This window comes from Dendropsophus ebraccatus, chromosome 15 (assembly GCF_027789765.1).
Source record: "Dendropsophus ebraccatus isolate aDenEbr1 chromosome 15, aDenEbr1.pat, whole genome shotgun sequence".
Lineage (NCBI taxonomy): Eukaryota > Metazoa > Chordata > Amphibia > Anura > Hylidae > Dendropsophus > Dendropsophus ebraccatus.
Window position 1 is genome coordinate 19,798,586 of NC_091468.1, and position 18,690 is coordinate 19,817,275.

At 44.0% G+C, this 18,690-nt stretch overlaps 1 protein-coding gene across 3 annotated transcripts in view; it reads right to left on the reverse strand.

Moving 5' to 3' along the window:
• The window catches only part of SRBD1 (S1 RNA binding domain 1), a 138,521-nt gene that overhangs the window by 51,991 nt on the left and 67,840 nt on the right, over positions 1–18,690 (reverse strand). For all 3 annotated transcript variants that reach the window (XM_069954974.1, XM_069954975.1, XM_069954976.1), the window contains exon 18: positions 13,246–13,328. In XM_069954974.1, the coding sequence (XP_069811075.1) occupies positions 13,246–13,328 (83 nt within the window). The remainder of the gene's footprint in view (positions 1–13,245; positions 13,329–18,690) is intronic.

The window sequence follows — 18,690 nt, forward strand, 5'->3', positions numbered from 1 at the left end:
ACAGATTTCTAAGGCCTTTTCTATCATAATAGAAAACAAAAAATCATTTGCCTGCAGGTTGGAAGTTCAATCCCCGGGTTTACGCGTCACTCGAGAAATCATATTTTTCTGGATGGTAAAAAATAAAGACAACATTCATCTGGAAGAAACGAGAATTATTTGCCGTTGAACTTGTGTATATTTGTTTTCATTTAAGGTCTCGCAAAGTTGAGGCCAATGTGCAGAAGAAAAATATTAACCTATCTATAACCTTGTATCAACAAATGATGCTACTGGGAATGGTAACCCAACTAATTTTCCAAAGAAAATTAATTACTTATGACTTACAGTTGTGAAAGCAAACAACGCAAGTCTGGATTAAGAGACTTTTAATTTGTGCTCGGAGTAGCTATTACATCGATTTCATAGAAATCGCGCTATGTCATGGAAACAAGGGCAAAGATGAAACCCTAGACAATGACTGACAGGGAAGATTGTGTGTTTAGAAAGCAGATGCAGGGAAAGGTCACATCTATTAATCATTATCTAATAAAACATGAATTCCGTTTCTAAAACAATATTTCCTATCGTTGCTAAAAACCACTCGTTTGTGGCCAGATTTAGGCTATTACAAATTGCTAAAAGGAATGGAAAGTCCTGCCTTGTGCAACGGGGTTTCTGGTCACCGGGGAAGATATATTTAGAGTACAAAAAAAATGGCCAAGTGTAAAGGAGTACTAAGAATAAGAATCCGAGATGTTATAGGAAATTAAAGCGGTTTCCGTCATTCACAGGACTTTTATTTATTGCATTGACCTGCCTAAAATGTTTTCTACTCACTTCAGTTTTTCTTCCTTTCCAGTGTCTCTCACGCACGTCTTAGTACCACTAAATTGTCGCAATGTTGCAATAAAACAGGTGAAAAAAAATTAATCTCTTGGCCATATAAGAAAGAAGCAACAAAGAGCGTCGTCATCTCTGGAGGACCTGCCTTGTCCTATATTAGGGCCCTTGCACACTATGAAAATCATGCGGTCCCGCAATTCCCACTTGGAAGTACCGCCGTTCCCGTAGACTCCACTCTATGATCAGGCGGATGACATGTCAGGCGGACATGTCAATTCTTTGGGCGCACGGCGTAATTGGCCTAACCATAGATTGGCGTCTATGGGACGGCCGGAGAGTGAAGCGGGGACACACGGGGTTGAGCATCAGAATCCGCGGCAAGTTATCCACGTGATTTCCGTAGCGTGCAAAGGCCCTCAAACAGGCAACCCACTGGTATAAACAGGCACTGTGTAATGCTTAATTTCTCCTGTGGTGGTGCTGTAGGAAAACTGAACACCTACTGTCAGATATCCCCACAGAACGGGGGACACTCTGTAATCCTCCTATAGTCAAAGAAGCATTCTAACTAAACCAGGGGCAATCCCTTGGAGTACAAGTCACACAATTGTCCATGTTAACCATTTTTATACATTAAAATGACTGATGGTGTGAAAGCTTTGTGCATTGACCACATGACGTGACATCAGAAATTATTATGAAAAAGAATTCAGATGATTCAAGGGGGCACTACACTGAATCAACACTGTGACTCCTTTGCTTGTATGTTATTTTTTTTTCTATAAGGATAGAAGCTGTACTTAAAAAATAAAAAAAACACATACTATTCCACTGCTATTCCCTGCTGATGCTGCTCTGACAATGCTTGGTCCCCACCGCTTCTTGAGCTTCTCTTGATCAAAGGAAGTCTCTATTCAGCCAATCAGTAGCTATAGCGGTGACACACCTAAGCCACTAATTGGCTCAGCAGGTACTTTGTGTTTAGAGGAGACCAGAAAGTGGTGAGAACCATCAGAGCAGCATCAGCAGGCGAATATGGATTTATGTTCTTGCTCAGTTTAAAAATAAATAAATAAATAAATAATAATAATAATAATAATCTCTTAAGGTGTAAATAAATATTAACAGTCCACAGCCAATTCTAACTATTATACACTTTATCACTTTTACTCCTGTGAATCATGGTCCCACTCCTTGCTACTATACTTCACAGAAATCATTACACAGAGCAGCCGGCCTATGGAATCCACAGACTGTAATGTAATCTACAATCCATTTCCTGGATTTAAATAGGAGACACACACCGTTTCTTATTTTGGCAAGATCTTGGACTTTTTTTTTTCAGGTTTATGGAGCAGACAAGGATCAGCAAGAACGTAAAAAAAAAAAAAAAAACACTTCAAAAATACAATATAATTTCTAATGGATTCCAGTGCAATATATATCAGATCATTACATTTTTATGATTATATATTTATATTTTTGCAGATTCTTTATTGATGCACAACATCTAAAATAGGATTTTTGTCTAGAATATTGACGTCTTGTATCACAAGTGCCCTGGTAATGACATCTGTAACACACAATGTAGCTTAGATGTAGTAGAAGCGCTGCTCTATACATATATCCGTAAACTGATACGGTCTCTTCGTGCCATCCTCGCGGACAACCAAGGACGTTTTGCTGTTTCTCATGGGGTTGTCATGTAGGAATTGGAAAGACGTCTAATAATACAGTGATATATCTGCTCTCCCATACTACCACCTAACCTGACATCCATGCCTTTGAACGGTTTGAGATAGCTAGGCCAATATCCCTGTAACAGTCATGGCTGCTTACTGGTTGTCATTCATCTATTCTAGAAACAGACATGCTTTTCAGCTGAAAACACAAGAGTAGTGTCTCCTAACCTACGGCTTTCCAGCTGTTGCAAAAGTACAACTCCTATCATGCGCAGTCAACCAAAGGCCATCAGGGCATGATGTGATGTCGTTCTATAACAGCTTCAGGTTGGGGAAGACCGCACTAGAGCGTTCTAATAAAAATAACTTTACAACAAAAAGGCCAGTACAGAGGGGAGAGCCGACTGCTTCATTAAGGCAGAGAATGAATGGAGAGGTGGTCGCCCATGTCTCTGTCTCTCTCCATTTGATTCTATGGGACTTATTGGCGGATCACACTCCCAGCTTCTTCTTATATATTCTTCATCCAGATGCCGTACACGGTAAAAAATTTTTAAAACTTTAATGTTGAATTTCGCCCTTATGTTCTAAAGGCATTCCAAGAACACCTTAATGTAGGCCTAAGGGTTCTACCTGTAAAAACGTTTGGTCTGCGTCATGCAGAGTAACATCATATTGGCAGGACACAAAGGTGTAGTCTACCACGGATGTCATGCAACTAACACATACTGACCAAAATGTAGTTACAAGTAGATTACATTAGATCTATTGAACCCTATGGGTACCATTCTGATGGTATCCTGAGGTATGTAGTATACGTATAAATAAAGAGGAATCCAGCACTCACCCAGTATATCTGTAGTTAAAGAAAGCTTTATTTTGGCATCTGCACACAGAGAGGGGGACGCCAAGGTGAAGTCACGGATCCTGGAACAACTGTTTCAGGGCTCTGTCCCTTCATCCGGCCAGGAGTTCAATATAGTATATACTGTAGGTGATGTGACTTAGTAACTCCGTACTATTGTCACCTGCTACAGATTGCACAGAAACAGTCCTGTGCCTAAAGCCATATAGCACAGTGTGTGGTGTGGGAAACATACGCTCACTATTACATAGTACTATGCTGTGGTGTAGGAAAGTTTTAAAGGGTATGTTCACCTTAGCAATATACATTCTGTAGTAACACATCTACATAGATATACAGACAGTCTAATATATATATATATATATATATATATATATATATACATATATACATATACATATATATATATATATATATATATATACACACACACACACTTACATCCAGCCATCCATATATATATATATATATATATATATATATATATATATATATATATATATATATCTCCATCCATACAGCCATCACCAGAGCTGTACGGAGGAGTCCCTAAGAATGTGTGAGTCCTACCCCATGGCCCCTGAAGATGTGTGGTACAAGAAACGCGTTGGGCTGCGACGATTGAATCTGAAGAGTGTCCAAAGAATACAAGGGAAGTAATCTCTTCAGTTATTTTGAAAGATAAAACGCATTAACATAAACACTCACATAATATATAAAATGGACAATTAATATGAAAGTGGGACAACTGAATGGAAATGACTGGACACACTAGGGAAAAAAACTGTATGAAGGTGTTCAGAGTCTAATAGGACAATACACTGTGTTTTTTTATACTTTTTGATATTTTTGCATTTTTTTGTACAAGCTGAAAAAAAGGTGATGGCTGTGTAAGTAATAATTTATTAGACGTGTGGTTTTAGATTTTTTAGATATTTAAATAAAAGTTATTTTTTAAAGATTTTTTTCCTGATACCTCAGTGCAATATATATATATATATATATATATATATATATATATATATATATGTATTTATTTATTTCATTTACTTTTAATTTTTATTCAGGCAAAAAAAAAAAGTGAAGGATTAAATAGCCTATAATAATTTCTTGCGCTTCTATAAATGACTACCTAGGTTACATGCCTTTTTTCTCTACATATCTGATTATTTGTTTAAGGAACAAGTTGGGCTTAAAACAGCGACCGCATATTATAAAAACAAGCTTCTGATCCCCATAGAAACTCATCATGGCCCGGGAATAGTTTATTGCCTCACATGCTCATTACCAGAAACAGAGCACATGCAGATCTGCAAAACCACATGACCGCCAAGGTTTTCCTATGATGCTCAGGATAAAAAAAAAAAATCAAGTGCCCTCTATGTTATTCCTTAAAGAGTAACATTCATCAATGGGGTCCTGAAAGGCTCAATATGAAGGGAAGCAAATTAATAACCCATGTGAACAAGCCGGCCATTTAATAATGCTGCAAATGGCCGGTGTACATATACATATAATAAATATGTTAACAACTGCGCGGGATTAGAGAAAAGTGTCCAGCTATTAATCAATTAGCATTAGGGAACATCTCCACCGTATCACATGTCTACACGTCTCTGAAACCAGATCCTTCTACTAAAGGACACAGACCAGAAGAAATTATCTGCATATTCAGTGTCTGCACTGGATACAACTATATTTTATTATATTATATATATATATATATATATATATATACATACACATATATACACACACACACATAAATTTATATAATTTTTTATTATTATTATTATTATTATTATTAAAATATAGTAAAAAAATAATAATTTTTATATATATGTGTATAAATAAAGTATATAAACACACAGAGGCAGAGACACATATATATATGCACTAGAGATGAGCGAACCTTGTGCATGGAAAACATGAATACAGCCTATGGCTATGTTCACACTACGTATATTTCACTCAGTATTGTGGTCCTCATATTGCAATCAAAACCAGGAGTGGATTAAAAACACAGAAAGGCTCTGTTCACACAATGGTGAAATTGAGTGGATGGCCGCCATTTAATGGCAAATATTTGCTGTTATTTTAAAACAACGGCTGTTTTATTGAAATAATGTCCGTTATTTACTGTTATAGGGCGGCCATCCACTCAATTTCCACATTGTGTGAACAGAGCCTTTCTGTGTTTTTAACCTCTTAAGGACCCATGACGTACCGGCACGTCATGGATCACTGTCACTTAAGGACCCATGACGTACCGGTACGTCAGCCCTTTAAACGGGCGCCGCGCGAAATCGCGCGGCGCTCCGGTAAAGATGGCTGCTGATTCTATCAGCAGCCATCTTCATGTGACACATAGGGGGCAATTTCCCTGCCCCCCGTGACGACGATCGCTGTGATTGGCAGATGACTTGTCATCTGCCAATCACAGCGATTTGCTGTATTTCCGGGACCGGACCCCGGCACAGAGCTGTGATTGGTGCTGTCCGAGACAGCACCAACCACAGCAGTGCCTGGGCATCACCTGCCCTTAGATCCGGCCCCCCGATCGCCCGTGATTGGCCGGCTGCCGCCAGCCGGCCAATTACGGGCGATCCACACTACTACCCCCATCATCACCTTCTCTGCTTGCTAAGAATGTGCAGCAGAGAAGGTGATGATGGGGGTGGTGAGTCCTGTGCCCGGCGCCCGATGCGGTCCTGGAGTGTGCCGGGCGCCTCCTCCCCCCGTGCTGCCTCCTCCTCCGGTAACAGGGAGATGATCATCTATCTCCCTGTTACCGGAGGAGGAAGCAGCTTGGGGGGAGGAGGCACCCGGCACACTCCAGGACCGCATCGGGTGCTTCCTCCTTCCCCTGTGCTGCATGCCTCCCCCAATCCCCCTCCGCAACCCCCCCCCGGATACCTCCTCCTCCGGTGTCCTCTGCCAGCTCCCCCCTGTTCAGCTCCAGACTCCCCCCCTCCCCCTGTCCAGCTCCAGACTCCCTGCCAGCCCCCCCCCTGTCCTGCCAGCCCCCCCTCCCCTGTCCAGCCAGCCCCCCCCCTGTCCAGCCAGCCCCCCCTATCCTGCCAGCCCCCCCTCCCCTGTCCAGCCAGCCCCCCCCCCCCTATCCTGCCCCCCCTCCCCTGTCCTGCCAGCCCACCCCTGTCCTGCCAGCCCCCCCCTGTCCAGCCAGCCCCCCCTGTCCTGCCAGCCCCCCCTGTCCTGCCAGCCCCCCCTGTCCTGCCAGCACCCCCCCTGTCCTGCAAGCCCCCCCTGTCCTGCCAGCACCCCCCTGTCCTGCAAGCCCCCCCTGTCCTGCCAGCACCCCCCTGTCTTGCAAGCCCCCCCTGTCCTGCAAGCCCCCCCTGTCCTGCCAGCACCCCCTCCTCTGTCCTGCCAGCCCCCCTTAGTCCTGCCACCCCCGCCGTACTGCCAGCCCCCCCTCCGTCCTGACACCCCCCTCCGTCCTGACACCACCCTCAGTCCTGCCAGCCCCCCCTCAGTCCTGCCAGCCCCCTCCATCCTTCCAGCCCCCTCCATCCTTCCAGCCCCCTCCATCCTTCCAGCCCCCCTCAGTCCTGCCACCCCCTTCCATACTGTCAGCCCCCCCTCCATCCTTCCAGCCCCCCCTCCATCCTGCCAGCCCCCCCTCCATCCTGCCAGCCCCCCCTCCATCCTGCCAGCCCCCCTCAGTCCTGCCAGCCCCCCTCAGTCCTGCCAGCCCCATCCGTACTGTTAGCCCCCCTTCCGTCCTGCCACCCCCCTCCGTCCTGCCAGCCCCCCCTCTGTCCTGCCAGCCCACCCCCCCTCCGTTCTGCCACCCCCACTCTCCTCCCACCCTCTCCTCTTACCCTCTCCCCTCCGTCCTGCCACCCTCCCCTCTTACCCTCTCTCCCCTGCCACCCTTTCCTCTTACCCTCTCTCCTCCGTCCTGCTGCCCCTTTTACCCTCTCCGCTGCCACCCTCCTGTCTTACCCTCTCTCCCCTGCCACCCTCTCCTCCTACCCTCTCTGCTCTCCCCTCCGTCCTGCCGCCCCTCTCCCCTCCCCTGCCACCCTGTCCTCTTACCCTCTCTGCTGCCACCCTCCCCTCTTACCCTCTCTCCCCTGCTGCCCCTCTCCTCTTACCCTCTCCCCTCTGTCCTGCCGCCCCTCTACTCTTACCCTCTCCCCTCTGTCCTGCCGCACCTCTACTCTTACCCTCTCCCCTCTGTCCTGCCGCCCCTCCCCTGCCACCCTCTCCTCCTACCCTCTCCCCTCCCCTGCCACTCTCTCCTCTTACCCTCTCCGCTGCCACCCTCCCCTCTTACCCTCTCTCCCCTGCCACCCTCTCCTCCTACCCTCTCTGCTTTCCCCTCCGTCCTGCCGCCCCTCTCCCCTCCCCTGCCACCCTCTCCTCTTACCCTTTTCGCTGCCACCCTCCACTCTTAAAAATCACATGAATAAAATGTAAAAACAGTACATAAAACACTAACACTTACACGTGTAAAAGCATAACACTTACACACCCCTCTAAGGATGCCTTCACACACACTGGATCCGCAGGGGATTTCACGCTGCAGATTCGCAGCAAAATCCGCTGCGGATCCAGCGCCAGTGCATCACTGAGAATACATACACGCAGCAGGAATGACATCCCGCTGCGTGTATGTAAGTTAACCCCCCCGATGGCCGGAGCATACAGCACCTCCTCCCCGCTCTGGTTTGCTTCGGGGGTTCTCAGCAGGACATCCCGCTCAGCCAATCAGTGGCTGCGGCGGAGCTCACTGATTGGCTGCGCGGGATGAGCAGACGCCGGGAGCCCCGAAGCAAGCCGGAGCGGGGAGGAGGCAAAGTATGCTCCGGCCAGCGGGCGTTAACTTACATATAGGCAGAGGGATGTCAATCATAGGGATGCACTGACGCTGGATCTGCAGTGTGCGTATCCGGTGTGTGTGAAGGCATCCTAAAGAAAAAAAACAAAATGGCCACAGGTTGTTCTCGGCAGAGGAGGCATTTGCCTGGATTGCCTCCGATACTGAGACAACCAGTGAGGGAGAAGAGGAAGATCCCTCGTTCCCTCTTCCTTCCTCTTCTTCCTCATCGTCATCACCATTTAGTGATGACAAGCCCCCAAGGCGCTGCCCCAGGAAGCCCCACAAGCCCCCCCAAGTGACCCTACCCCGTACGAACCACAGATTCCTGAGTTCGTTGGGGTCACTTGTGGGGGGTTTCCTCTGTTTTGGCAGCACGGGGGCTCTGAGAGCCCTTCGTCCTCCATTCTGGCCAAATCCAGCTTCCAAAATCCAAATTGCGCTCCTTCCCTTTGGAGGCTTTCCGTGCGGTTACTTTGCACTTTGTGTCCCCATGTGGGGTACTCTTGTAATCAGGGGAAATTGCGCTATGTGATTAGGCGTTTATTTTTTTCTTTTAACCCCTTGTGAACATGAAAAATTCAAAGTTACACCAACGTTTTAGTGTAAAAAATTTAATTTTTCATTTTAACAGCACATTGTTCCACATTTGTGCCTGTCACCAGTGGGGTCCATATGCTCACTATACCCCTTGTTACATTCCTTGAGGGGTGTAGTTTCCATAATGGGGTCACTTGTGGGGGGTTTCCAATGTTTTGGCAGCACGGGCACTCTGCGAACCCGACATGGCCTTCGTCCTCCATTCCAGCCTCTAAATGCCGCTCTGTCCCTTTGGTGGTTTGCCCTGTGCCCACATGGCACATTATATCCACATGTGGGGTATTTTCGTACTCAGGGGAAATTACCCTACACGTTTTGTGTTAATTTTCTCTTTTAACCCCTTGTGGAAATGAAAAAATCAAGGCTAGACCAACATTTAGTGTAAAAAAAAATTAAATTTTTACACTAAATCATTGATCTAGTCTTTATTTTTTCATTTTCACAAGGGGATAAAAGATAAAAAAACATGAAATGTGTAGAACAATTTTCCCCGAGTACGAAAATACCCCACATGTGGACATAAAGCGCCATGTGGGTGTAGGGTAAGCCTCCGAAGGAAAGGAGCGCCATTTGGCTAGAATGGATGGTGAATGCCATGTCGCATTTACAAAGGCCCTGTGTTGCCAAGACATTGAAAACCCCCCAGAAGTGACCCCATTATGGAAACTACACCCCTCAAGGAATCTAATAAGGGGTGCAGTGAGAATATGGACCCCTCAATGACTGGCACATTTGTGCTGTGAAAATGAAAAAACTTTCACGTCACATTGTTCCACATTTGTGCCCGTCACCAGTGGGGTCCATATGCTCTTTGCACCCCTTATTATATTCCTTGAGGGGTGTAGTTTCAAGAATGGGGTCACTTGTGGGGGTTTACCACTGTCTTGGCAGCATAGGGTCTTTGTAAATGCGACATTGCCCTTGAAATCTATTCCAGCCAAATCCAGCCTCCAAAATCAAAATAGCGTTCCTTCCCTTCGGAGGCCCGTCTTGCGGCCGCATCGCGCTTTATGTGCACATGTGGGGTATTTCCGTACTCGGGACAAACTGCTCTACACGTTTTGTGTTTTTTTCTCTTTTAAACCCTTGTGAAAATGAAAAATTCACGGCTAGGCCAATGTTTAAGTGTAAAAAATAAAATTTTTACACAACATCATTGATCTAGTTTTCAGGTTTCTCATTTGCACAAGGGGTTAAAAGAGAAGAAACAAAACAAAACACTTAGAGAAATTTCCCCCGAGTATGGAAATAGCCCACATGTGGACTTAAGGCGCTATGTAGCCGCAAGACGAGCCTCCGAAGGGAAGGAGCGCCATTTAGCTTTTTGGGGCTGGATTTGGGTAGAATGAATTTCGAGGGCCATGTTGCATTTAAAAACTCCCTGTGCTGCCAAGGCAGTAAAACCCCCCACAAGTGACCCCATTCTGGAAACTACACCCCTCAAGGAATGTAACAAGGGGTGTAGTGAGCATATGGACCCCACTGGTGACGGGCACAAATGTGGAACAATGTGGCGTGAAAATGAAATATTACTTTTTTTTACACTATAATGTTGGTCTAGCCTTGAATTTTTCATTTTTACAAGGGGTTAAAAGAGAAAAAAACACACAAAATGTGTAGAGCAATTTCCCCCGAGTCCGTAAATACCCCACATGTGGACATAAAGCGCCATGTGGGCGCAGGGCAAGCCTCCGAAGGGAAGGAGCGCCATTTGGATTTTGGAGGTTGGATTTGGCCAGAATGGATGATGAACACCATGTTGCATTTACAGAGCCATCGTGCTGCCAAAACAGTGGAAACCCCCCACAAGTGACCCCATTCTGGAAACTACACCCCTCAAGGAATCTAACAAGGGGTGCAGTGAGGATATGGACCCCTTTATGACGGCCACATTTGTGCCTTGAAAGTGAAAAAATGAAATTTTTCACTTTCACGTCACATTATTCCACATTTGTGCCCATCACCAGTGGGGTCCATATGCTCACTGCACCCCTTATTAGATTCCTTGAGGGGTGTAGTTTCCAGAATGGGGTCACTTGTGGGGGGTTTCCAGTGTTTTGGCAGCACGAGGGCTCTGTAAATGCGACATGACCCTTGAAATCCATTCCAGTGAAATTCAGCTTCCAAAGGCCAAATGGCGCTCCTTCCCTTGGGAGGCTCGTCCTGCGCCCGCTTGGCACTTTATGTCCACATGTGGGGTATTTCTGTACTCGGGAGAAACTGCGCTACATGTTTTATGCTTTTTTTTTTCCTTTTATCCCTTTGTGGAAATGAAAAATTGAAGGCTAGAACAACATTTCAGTATAAAGAAATAATTTTTATTTTTTTACGCCATATTGTTCAGAAAATCTGTGAAGCACCTGTGGGGTCCAGATGCTCACCGCACCCCTTGTTACATTCCTTGAGGGGTGTAGTTTTCTAAATGGTGTCCCTTTAGGGGTGTTTTTTAGGTTTTGGCACCCCAGAGCCTCTGCCAACCTGAAGTGGTACGGTCATAAATGACCAAATATAACTGAGGTGTTCAAATTCACTAGGCGCACCCTTATATCTGAGGCTTGTGGTTGCGTCAAATAGCGCAATAGGGCCACATATGGGGTATTTCTATAAACTGCAGAAACGGGGCAATCAATATTGGGGTGCATTTCTCTGGTAATAGGTTTACAATTATGAAAGATATTGGATCACAAGAAAATCTCTGCACAGAAAATTAAAATTTTCAAATTTCTTACACACTTAGCTTTTATTTCTGTGACTCCCCTAAAGGGTTAAAAAACTTTCTGGATGTGCTTTTGCAGAGTTTGGGGGGTGCAGTTTCTGAAATGGGGTGCTTTGTGGGGCTTTCTAACATACAGGCCCCTCAAATACACTTTAAACCTGAACAGGTCCCTAAAAATATCTGATTTTGAAATTTTACTGAAAATTTGGAAATTTGCTGCTTATGTTTTACGCTTTCTATTGTCTAAAAAAAAAGAAATATAGTTTAATAAATGCCGCCAACATAAAGTAGACATGTTGCTTATGCTATTTAATATATAATTTATGTGGTATAACCATTTTCTGTATAAGCAGAAAAGTTTTAAAGTTGGAAAAAAGCATTTTTTCAAAATTTTTCACGTTATTTTGGTTTTTTTCATAAAGATTCGTTAAAAGTATCGACTTCAATGTACAAGAAATGTGAAGTACAATATGTCACGAGAAAACAATCTCAGAATCAGCCAGATAGGTAAAAGCATCCCGAAGTTATTAATGAATAAAGTGACACTGGTCATATTCATAAAATTTGCTCCGGTCCTTAAGGCCATTTCAGGCCCGGTCCTTAAGGGGTTAATCCACTCCTGATTTTGGTTGCAATATGAGGACCACAATACTGACTGAAATATACGTAGTGTGAACCCAGCCTATCACTGTACAATTTTTTTTTCCCACATATTGCTGCAGTGCTGTACAGATCACTTTTCAGCAGCCTCCTTCTTATCATCACTTACAGAACAGCAAGTCTAAGCTTAGTTTTAGTCCTAGTGATGAAAATTAAGGCTGTAGTATTTTAGGATTATTTTATTTATACTGTAGATAGTAAAACCTTCACCAAACTCTGCAGAATTACTGCCTTTGATTTGGGTCTGAATTTGCTAATATTATTAAAGATAAAAAAGCAATTTATATTAATTTCACAGAAAACATGTGGTCATACTTTTTTTGGGTGGTTTTATCCCTAGCACTTTATTTTGTTTTTAATGTTTGCTAAAAACCAATATCAATCACACTCTGAGCCATATACTTCCGAGGCCAGTGACTGGTTGCAAGGGTGACAGAGGTCTGAGACAGAGGGAGGACCAGACCAGACAGAGCGAGGACCAGAGAAGAAAACCACCAAATGGAAGGAATTTTTATTTTTTTAGTTAAACCAGATGAGCCCTTTAAAATTATATGAAATTCATTTTTTTACAGGCATAAAAACTGCAAAAAACTATATGTGAAGGAAAACTTAAACTGACCACACATTGTTATTGTGCAAAAAAAAAAAATTGCACATTCCACAAGTGAAACATAAAGAGAGATGGAGGCTGGGATGATGAGAGACGAGGATAAATAGAGATGTCTTTGAACTGAGAGACCTCACAGGATCAGGTTACAGAGCCAGACTTATCGTTTTAATAGATTATTAATCAGTCTGTGAGCAAACCAAGTTATCTTTATTTATTTTTTTCTTAAAATTTTTTGACTAAATTTTGTAACCAAAATATTTTAAAAAAGTTAATTATAAAAATATTTATTATAAACAGATCTTATATGTAAAAAATATATATTTATTGCAACAACAAAAAAAAGATAAACTTTTCACGCTTTTCTATTACGATACTAAACTTTTCCCGCTGCCCAAAATCAAATGATGGATTACAGAGATTAAGCGGCTGGCAGAGCCTTACCTGGTACATTCCAACTCCAATGTGTTTGGGCTCAATTTTCACCAGCTCGGCTAATGGATCCTGTACACGTCTGGCTATGGAAACTGGAAAACAGAAAAAGACACAAAAATGTTGTTGTAATGCACAAAAGCTGTAGCGTATAGTGACACCTGCTTGGGAGTTTCCTGGTTATCGATGAAGAAGAGTTCAAGGAGACACGTTTACATGGCGATACCTGCGGCAGGCACCACGGGCTCGCATCACACTGTGTCAGTCCTGACCTGGGTGTTCTGTAAGACACTCCTCTTCTAAAATAGATTTTGTAAAGATATACGGACCCAACTTTTAAGCAACTTTTAAAAAGTTATGAAATGTTAATTAACATAAACGTCGATTACATTACATACAACTCAAGTAACCGTTAAAGAATTGACATGCACCCTCCCATTCTCTCACTGCAGGACACTGAGCATGGCGGGATTCCGTGGCGGACTTCTCCGCCGTTTTTGCTCAATGGAACTGGGCATATGGCTGTATCCCCATTTTCCAGGCAGCCTTAGGGTGCGTTTATACAGAGAGATTTATCTGACAGATTTTTGAAGCCAAAGCCAGGAATGGATTGCAAAAGATGAGAAATCTCAGTCATTCCTTTATGAGCTGTTCACTGGTTATAGTCTGTTCCTAGTTTTAGCTTCACAAATCTGTCAGATAAATCTGTCTGTGTAAACGCACCATTAGAGCTACATCCAACTTCGGCAGCCACTGCTATCCAAATGACTCACACTTGCTTTCGGTAAGACCTTAGCGTACTCGAGATTTGCTCATTACTAGTAATAAGTTATCCAGGTCCTTCAGAAAAAAAAAGACAGCCTCAGACGTAGTCATGTCTTCCATAAGACAAAGGAACAGTCTGGCCTTCACATTTATTAGCCCCAATGGGCTACAAGGCCCGGATGCAATAGACAATAGATGTGCACTCTGCAGCACTCAGACGAGACCGTCCAGTTTTAGGGGTATTCTTTTTGTATGGCAAATTATAAGGAGTTCCAGGCCAATGGGTGCAGGAGTAAGTGAATATAACTGATGTATTTTCCATCTGCATCCAGTAGTCTCAATTATCAATCCCACTGGATTCAGCAACATGCATAAGCTAAAACCCAGAATGTTCTACTGGAAATATAATTTATATGTTTATACACTTGAGAGTAGACGGATAGTTTCTTAATGATCATAAAACTATGGGACTACACCAAATAAAATGGCCATGCAGCGCTGGAAGGCTCGGTAACCACGCAGCACATCTCCAAACAAATCTATAGTGTAACATGGACATTGCTGGAGAATCACCTGCAGATCTTACCCATTATGCATTACGAGGGGGTCAAGGGGTAAAAATAAACTGTGAAAATCTATTTAAAGCAACTCTGTACCCACAATCTGACCCCCCAAACCACTTTCGCGACGACTGTTTACACTGAACGATCTGCAAATTTTTTGCGAACGACGAACGACGATTTTAGAACATGTTGTAAGATCAAAATGAACGATTTCTCGTTCGTCGTTTGATCGTTAGCTGCGTTTACACGTACGATTATCATTCGAATTCGATCGTTATTGTGCGAATTCGCACGATAATCGTTCCGTGTAAACGCAGCATAAGCCCCGGCTGTTAAGACACAGCACTGTAGGATAAAGGGTATATTCACACGGGCGGGCTCGCAGCGAGATTCTCGCTGCGAGCCCGGCAGGTCCTGTCAGTTCCCATAAACTACATACTTGCTGCGGTCTAAACGCCCTTAACCCCTTCTGCCCCCGCCGGCTCCCCCGCTGTATGCATACATTACCTGTCCTCGCTGCACGGGTCCGGCGTCCTGCTCTCCCGTCCGGCCAATTAGTGTGTTGCCCAGCCGCAGCCACTGATTGGCCGGGCGGGAGAGCAGGACGCCGGACCCGTGCAGCAAGGACAGGTAATGTATGCTGCTTACAGCGGGGGAGCCGGCGGGAGTAGAAGGGGTTAAGCGCGGTATAATTACATACTGGCTGCGGTCGTTTAGACCGCAGCAAGTATGTAGTTTATGGGAACTGACAGGACCTGCCGGGCTCGCAGCGAGAATCTCGCTGCGAGCCCGCCCGTGTGAATATACCCTAAAAGTTATTTTAAGGTCAATAACTGCATCACCTGCCAAAGGGACCCCATGACAGATCTTGGATTAAAAGCAGCTGTCTGAAGGTACAAGTGGTTTGGGGAGGGGCAGATTGTGGGTACAGAGTCACTTTAAACTTGCAGCCCTGTGTCGAATTGCTGTGGCCTAGAGCGACTATGCATTAGGCTTGCACAACCTCTCCGTCCCTCCTCCCCACCCTCCTCATCAATAGGAATGCTCCAGGCAGGTTTTCTACTATTCCTCACCTGTGTGAACACGGCACATGTGTTGGATCATAGAGGCAACTGTGCAGTGTTCAGACAAGTGAGGAATAGGAAAAGTTTTGCCAGGGCCATTCCTAATGCTGAAGAGGGCGGGGAGGAGTGAAGGAGGGGCGGTGCAAGGTTAGGGCATAGACACTCTAGGCCACGGCAATTTGACACAGGGCTGCAAGTTTAAAAGTTGTTTTTTTAGGACAATAACTGCATCACCTGCTGAACGGACCCCAGGACAGATCTTGGATTAAAAGCAGCTATCTGACGGTACAAGTGGTTTGGCGGGGTCAGATTGTGGGTACAGTGTCGCTTTGAATAAAAAATTGGGCGCAGAAAACGTCTGCCACTTTTGGGTGAGTTTTGTAAAACGGTATAGCACCATATCTACCGATAGGAACCTCTGGTTATACGGAGAAGCCCAGGAAAGTTGTAGCATGCTTGACGGTATCTAGACCACCATTACATAAGGGTCAAAAAAGTGTCAGAGTGGTCACCACACAGGCGATATACTCAGATTTGTTGGATGAAATAGCGCAGACTTTTGCAATATTCCCCCATACCCGGCGTATACTTCAGTATCTCCAATGAGATCTGCAAAGCATATTTTAAAATGAGCAGTAACGAAGGTAGGGGAGCACATGGTGCACGTAGAACAGTCCATACACCAGCATTGACCACATTAGAATTACATGATCCTTACAAGACAATTTATAATTATAATGTAAGGCTGGGTTCACACTACGTTTTGCAATCCGTTTTTACTAAAAACAGATATTGGAAAATGGATACATTTGTGTGCATCCGTTTTTTCTATTGACTTCCATTATAACAAAAGGATCAAAACGCATACGCTTTTTTTTTTTTTTTAACTTAGACACAAATTCAGTTGACCACAATTTTGTGTAAATAAAAAAAATACGTTTGCGTTTTGATACGTCCTTTTTTAAAGTGGAAGTCATTGGAAAAACAGATTAAACAGGATGCATACAAATGCATCAGTTTTTATATCCGATTTTTTATTTTTTTGGGGCAAAAACTGATGAAAAAAAGGGATTGCACAAACGTAGTGTGAACCCAGCCTAACATATCTAAAGGCCCTGTTATACGAAACAATTATCGGACGTAACGGCCGATAATCGTCTTGTGCAATAGAAGACAACGATCAGCAGACATGAACGATGTTGGATGATCGTTGCAATCGTTTTTCTTTCAACATGTTGAAAGACAAACGACTTAGATAGCGGCAATCTGCTGCCGTCGCTCCGTGGAATAGAAGCACCGACAGCGAGCGGGGAACGAGGAGCAAATGAGCGCTGACAGCGCTCATTTTCTCCTTTCCGTCGCCCTGTGTAATAGGGGCTTAAGGCCCAGACAAAACATTGTGGAATTCAATCAAGAATCTGCAAGAAACTCAAAAACAATCTGCCTCCCATTACAGTCAATAAAAAATGCACAATATGATGCAAATAATAATAAAAAAAAATATTCATAATTTCTACATTTCCCCCCATGAAGATGTCAGATTAACTCACCAGATGGGATCCTATAAAAAAAAAAAAACAACATTGGATTTGTTACATGTGTAACTGGTAATTGACGGTACTACATCATGTTAGGGGTTCATCTCCTGCAGAGCAGACCCCAGTGTATGTGTGCGACAATGTGTATTGTATGCATCGCTGATGATTTTATATGTCTGTGCAAGCAGAATGCATACAGTAAGTATCACCGTTTTAATACATGGTGCAGTACAGTGCAATGAGCAGGTGGTTCGCAGGAGCCCGCAGCCGAATGCACAATGAGGGTGTGCACTACAATAACAGCCCATCTGTTTGTATATGAAAAACTGACGTGTGAATACACTGCTAAATAATGTATTGGGTATTATAGCGAGAACCTGATTGTCGCCACCGCCTGACAATATATAGTTATGAGTGCTTATTAAATTTAAGGGTCTTGATATCGATAGATTGGAGGCCCTTATTCACTCCAAGATCAGCAATGATGTTAATAGAGGAGGGGCTATCTGCCATTAGGCTGCGGCTGTGGTGGTGTATTGGGTTTTACTAAAGATGAGCAAACCTGCTGAGCAACCTGCATTTGAATCCCATTGCCAGGAGAAGGTAATTGAAGCCCAAGGACTTCCGGGAAAAGATGAATAAAGTCATAGGCTATATCCACGTTTCCCTTGTACAAACCCAAACGTTCAGCAGGTTCGCTCATCTTCAGTCTTCAAGAGTAGAGATGATGGAAGAGCGCTAATGTTCAGGTTCGTAAGAACTCAAGTCATCGGTATTTGACTCCCGCAGTCTTCCTGGTCCGTGGGGAAGGTGGAGACAGTCCGAGTCCCGCCTGGAAAGAAGGAATACAATCTATGGCTCAGGCTGTATTCCTGTTTTCCAGGCGGTGCTCGGGCTGTCTCCACCTTTCTCATGGAACGGGAAGACTGCGGGAGTCAAATACCGATGACTCGAGTTCATACGAACCTGAACATCAGCGCTGTTCGATTATGTTTATTCACAAGCACCTTTGACCCTGAAAGCCAGCGGCTCCCGATGAACATCTATGTCATGTCATCAAGCAGTTAATAAATCGAGCTTCTTGCCCCTTTTCAAACTTTCTATATTTTCCCTTTAAGTGATGATCGAAATCCAGCCGTCTTCTGTAACCTCCTATTAATCTACATCCCCGCAATGAAATCCAAAACTCATCTTGGAAAGCATCGCAGAAAGTCCAGCAATTTTATTATAAACCTATGTCTAAACGGGGAAAGACGTGAACAAGAAATTTAAGGTGCCACAAATTGCAACTAAGCTCATAAAAAGTAAAAAAAAAACTCAACATGTCCCGAAAACCCTATATCCCTAAATTAATTTCACATAGTTCCTGTACATAGGCTGTTTCCATATGAAATCCAATTCAAACAAATAAGAGTCTTGTCACGTATTGGAATCCGTGATTAATAAAGTGTTCCATTAAAGAAATCCCTAGGTGCAATCTCTGTTCTAATCCAAAACTAAGAGCTTGTAGAATATTTGGAAAAAATC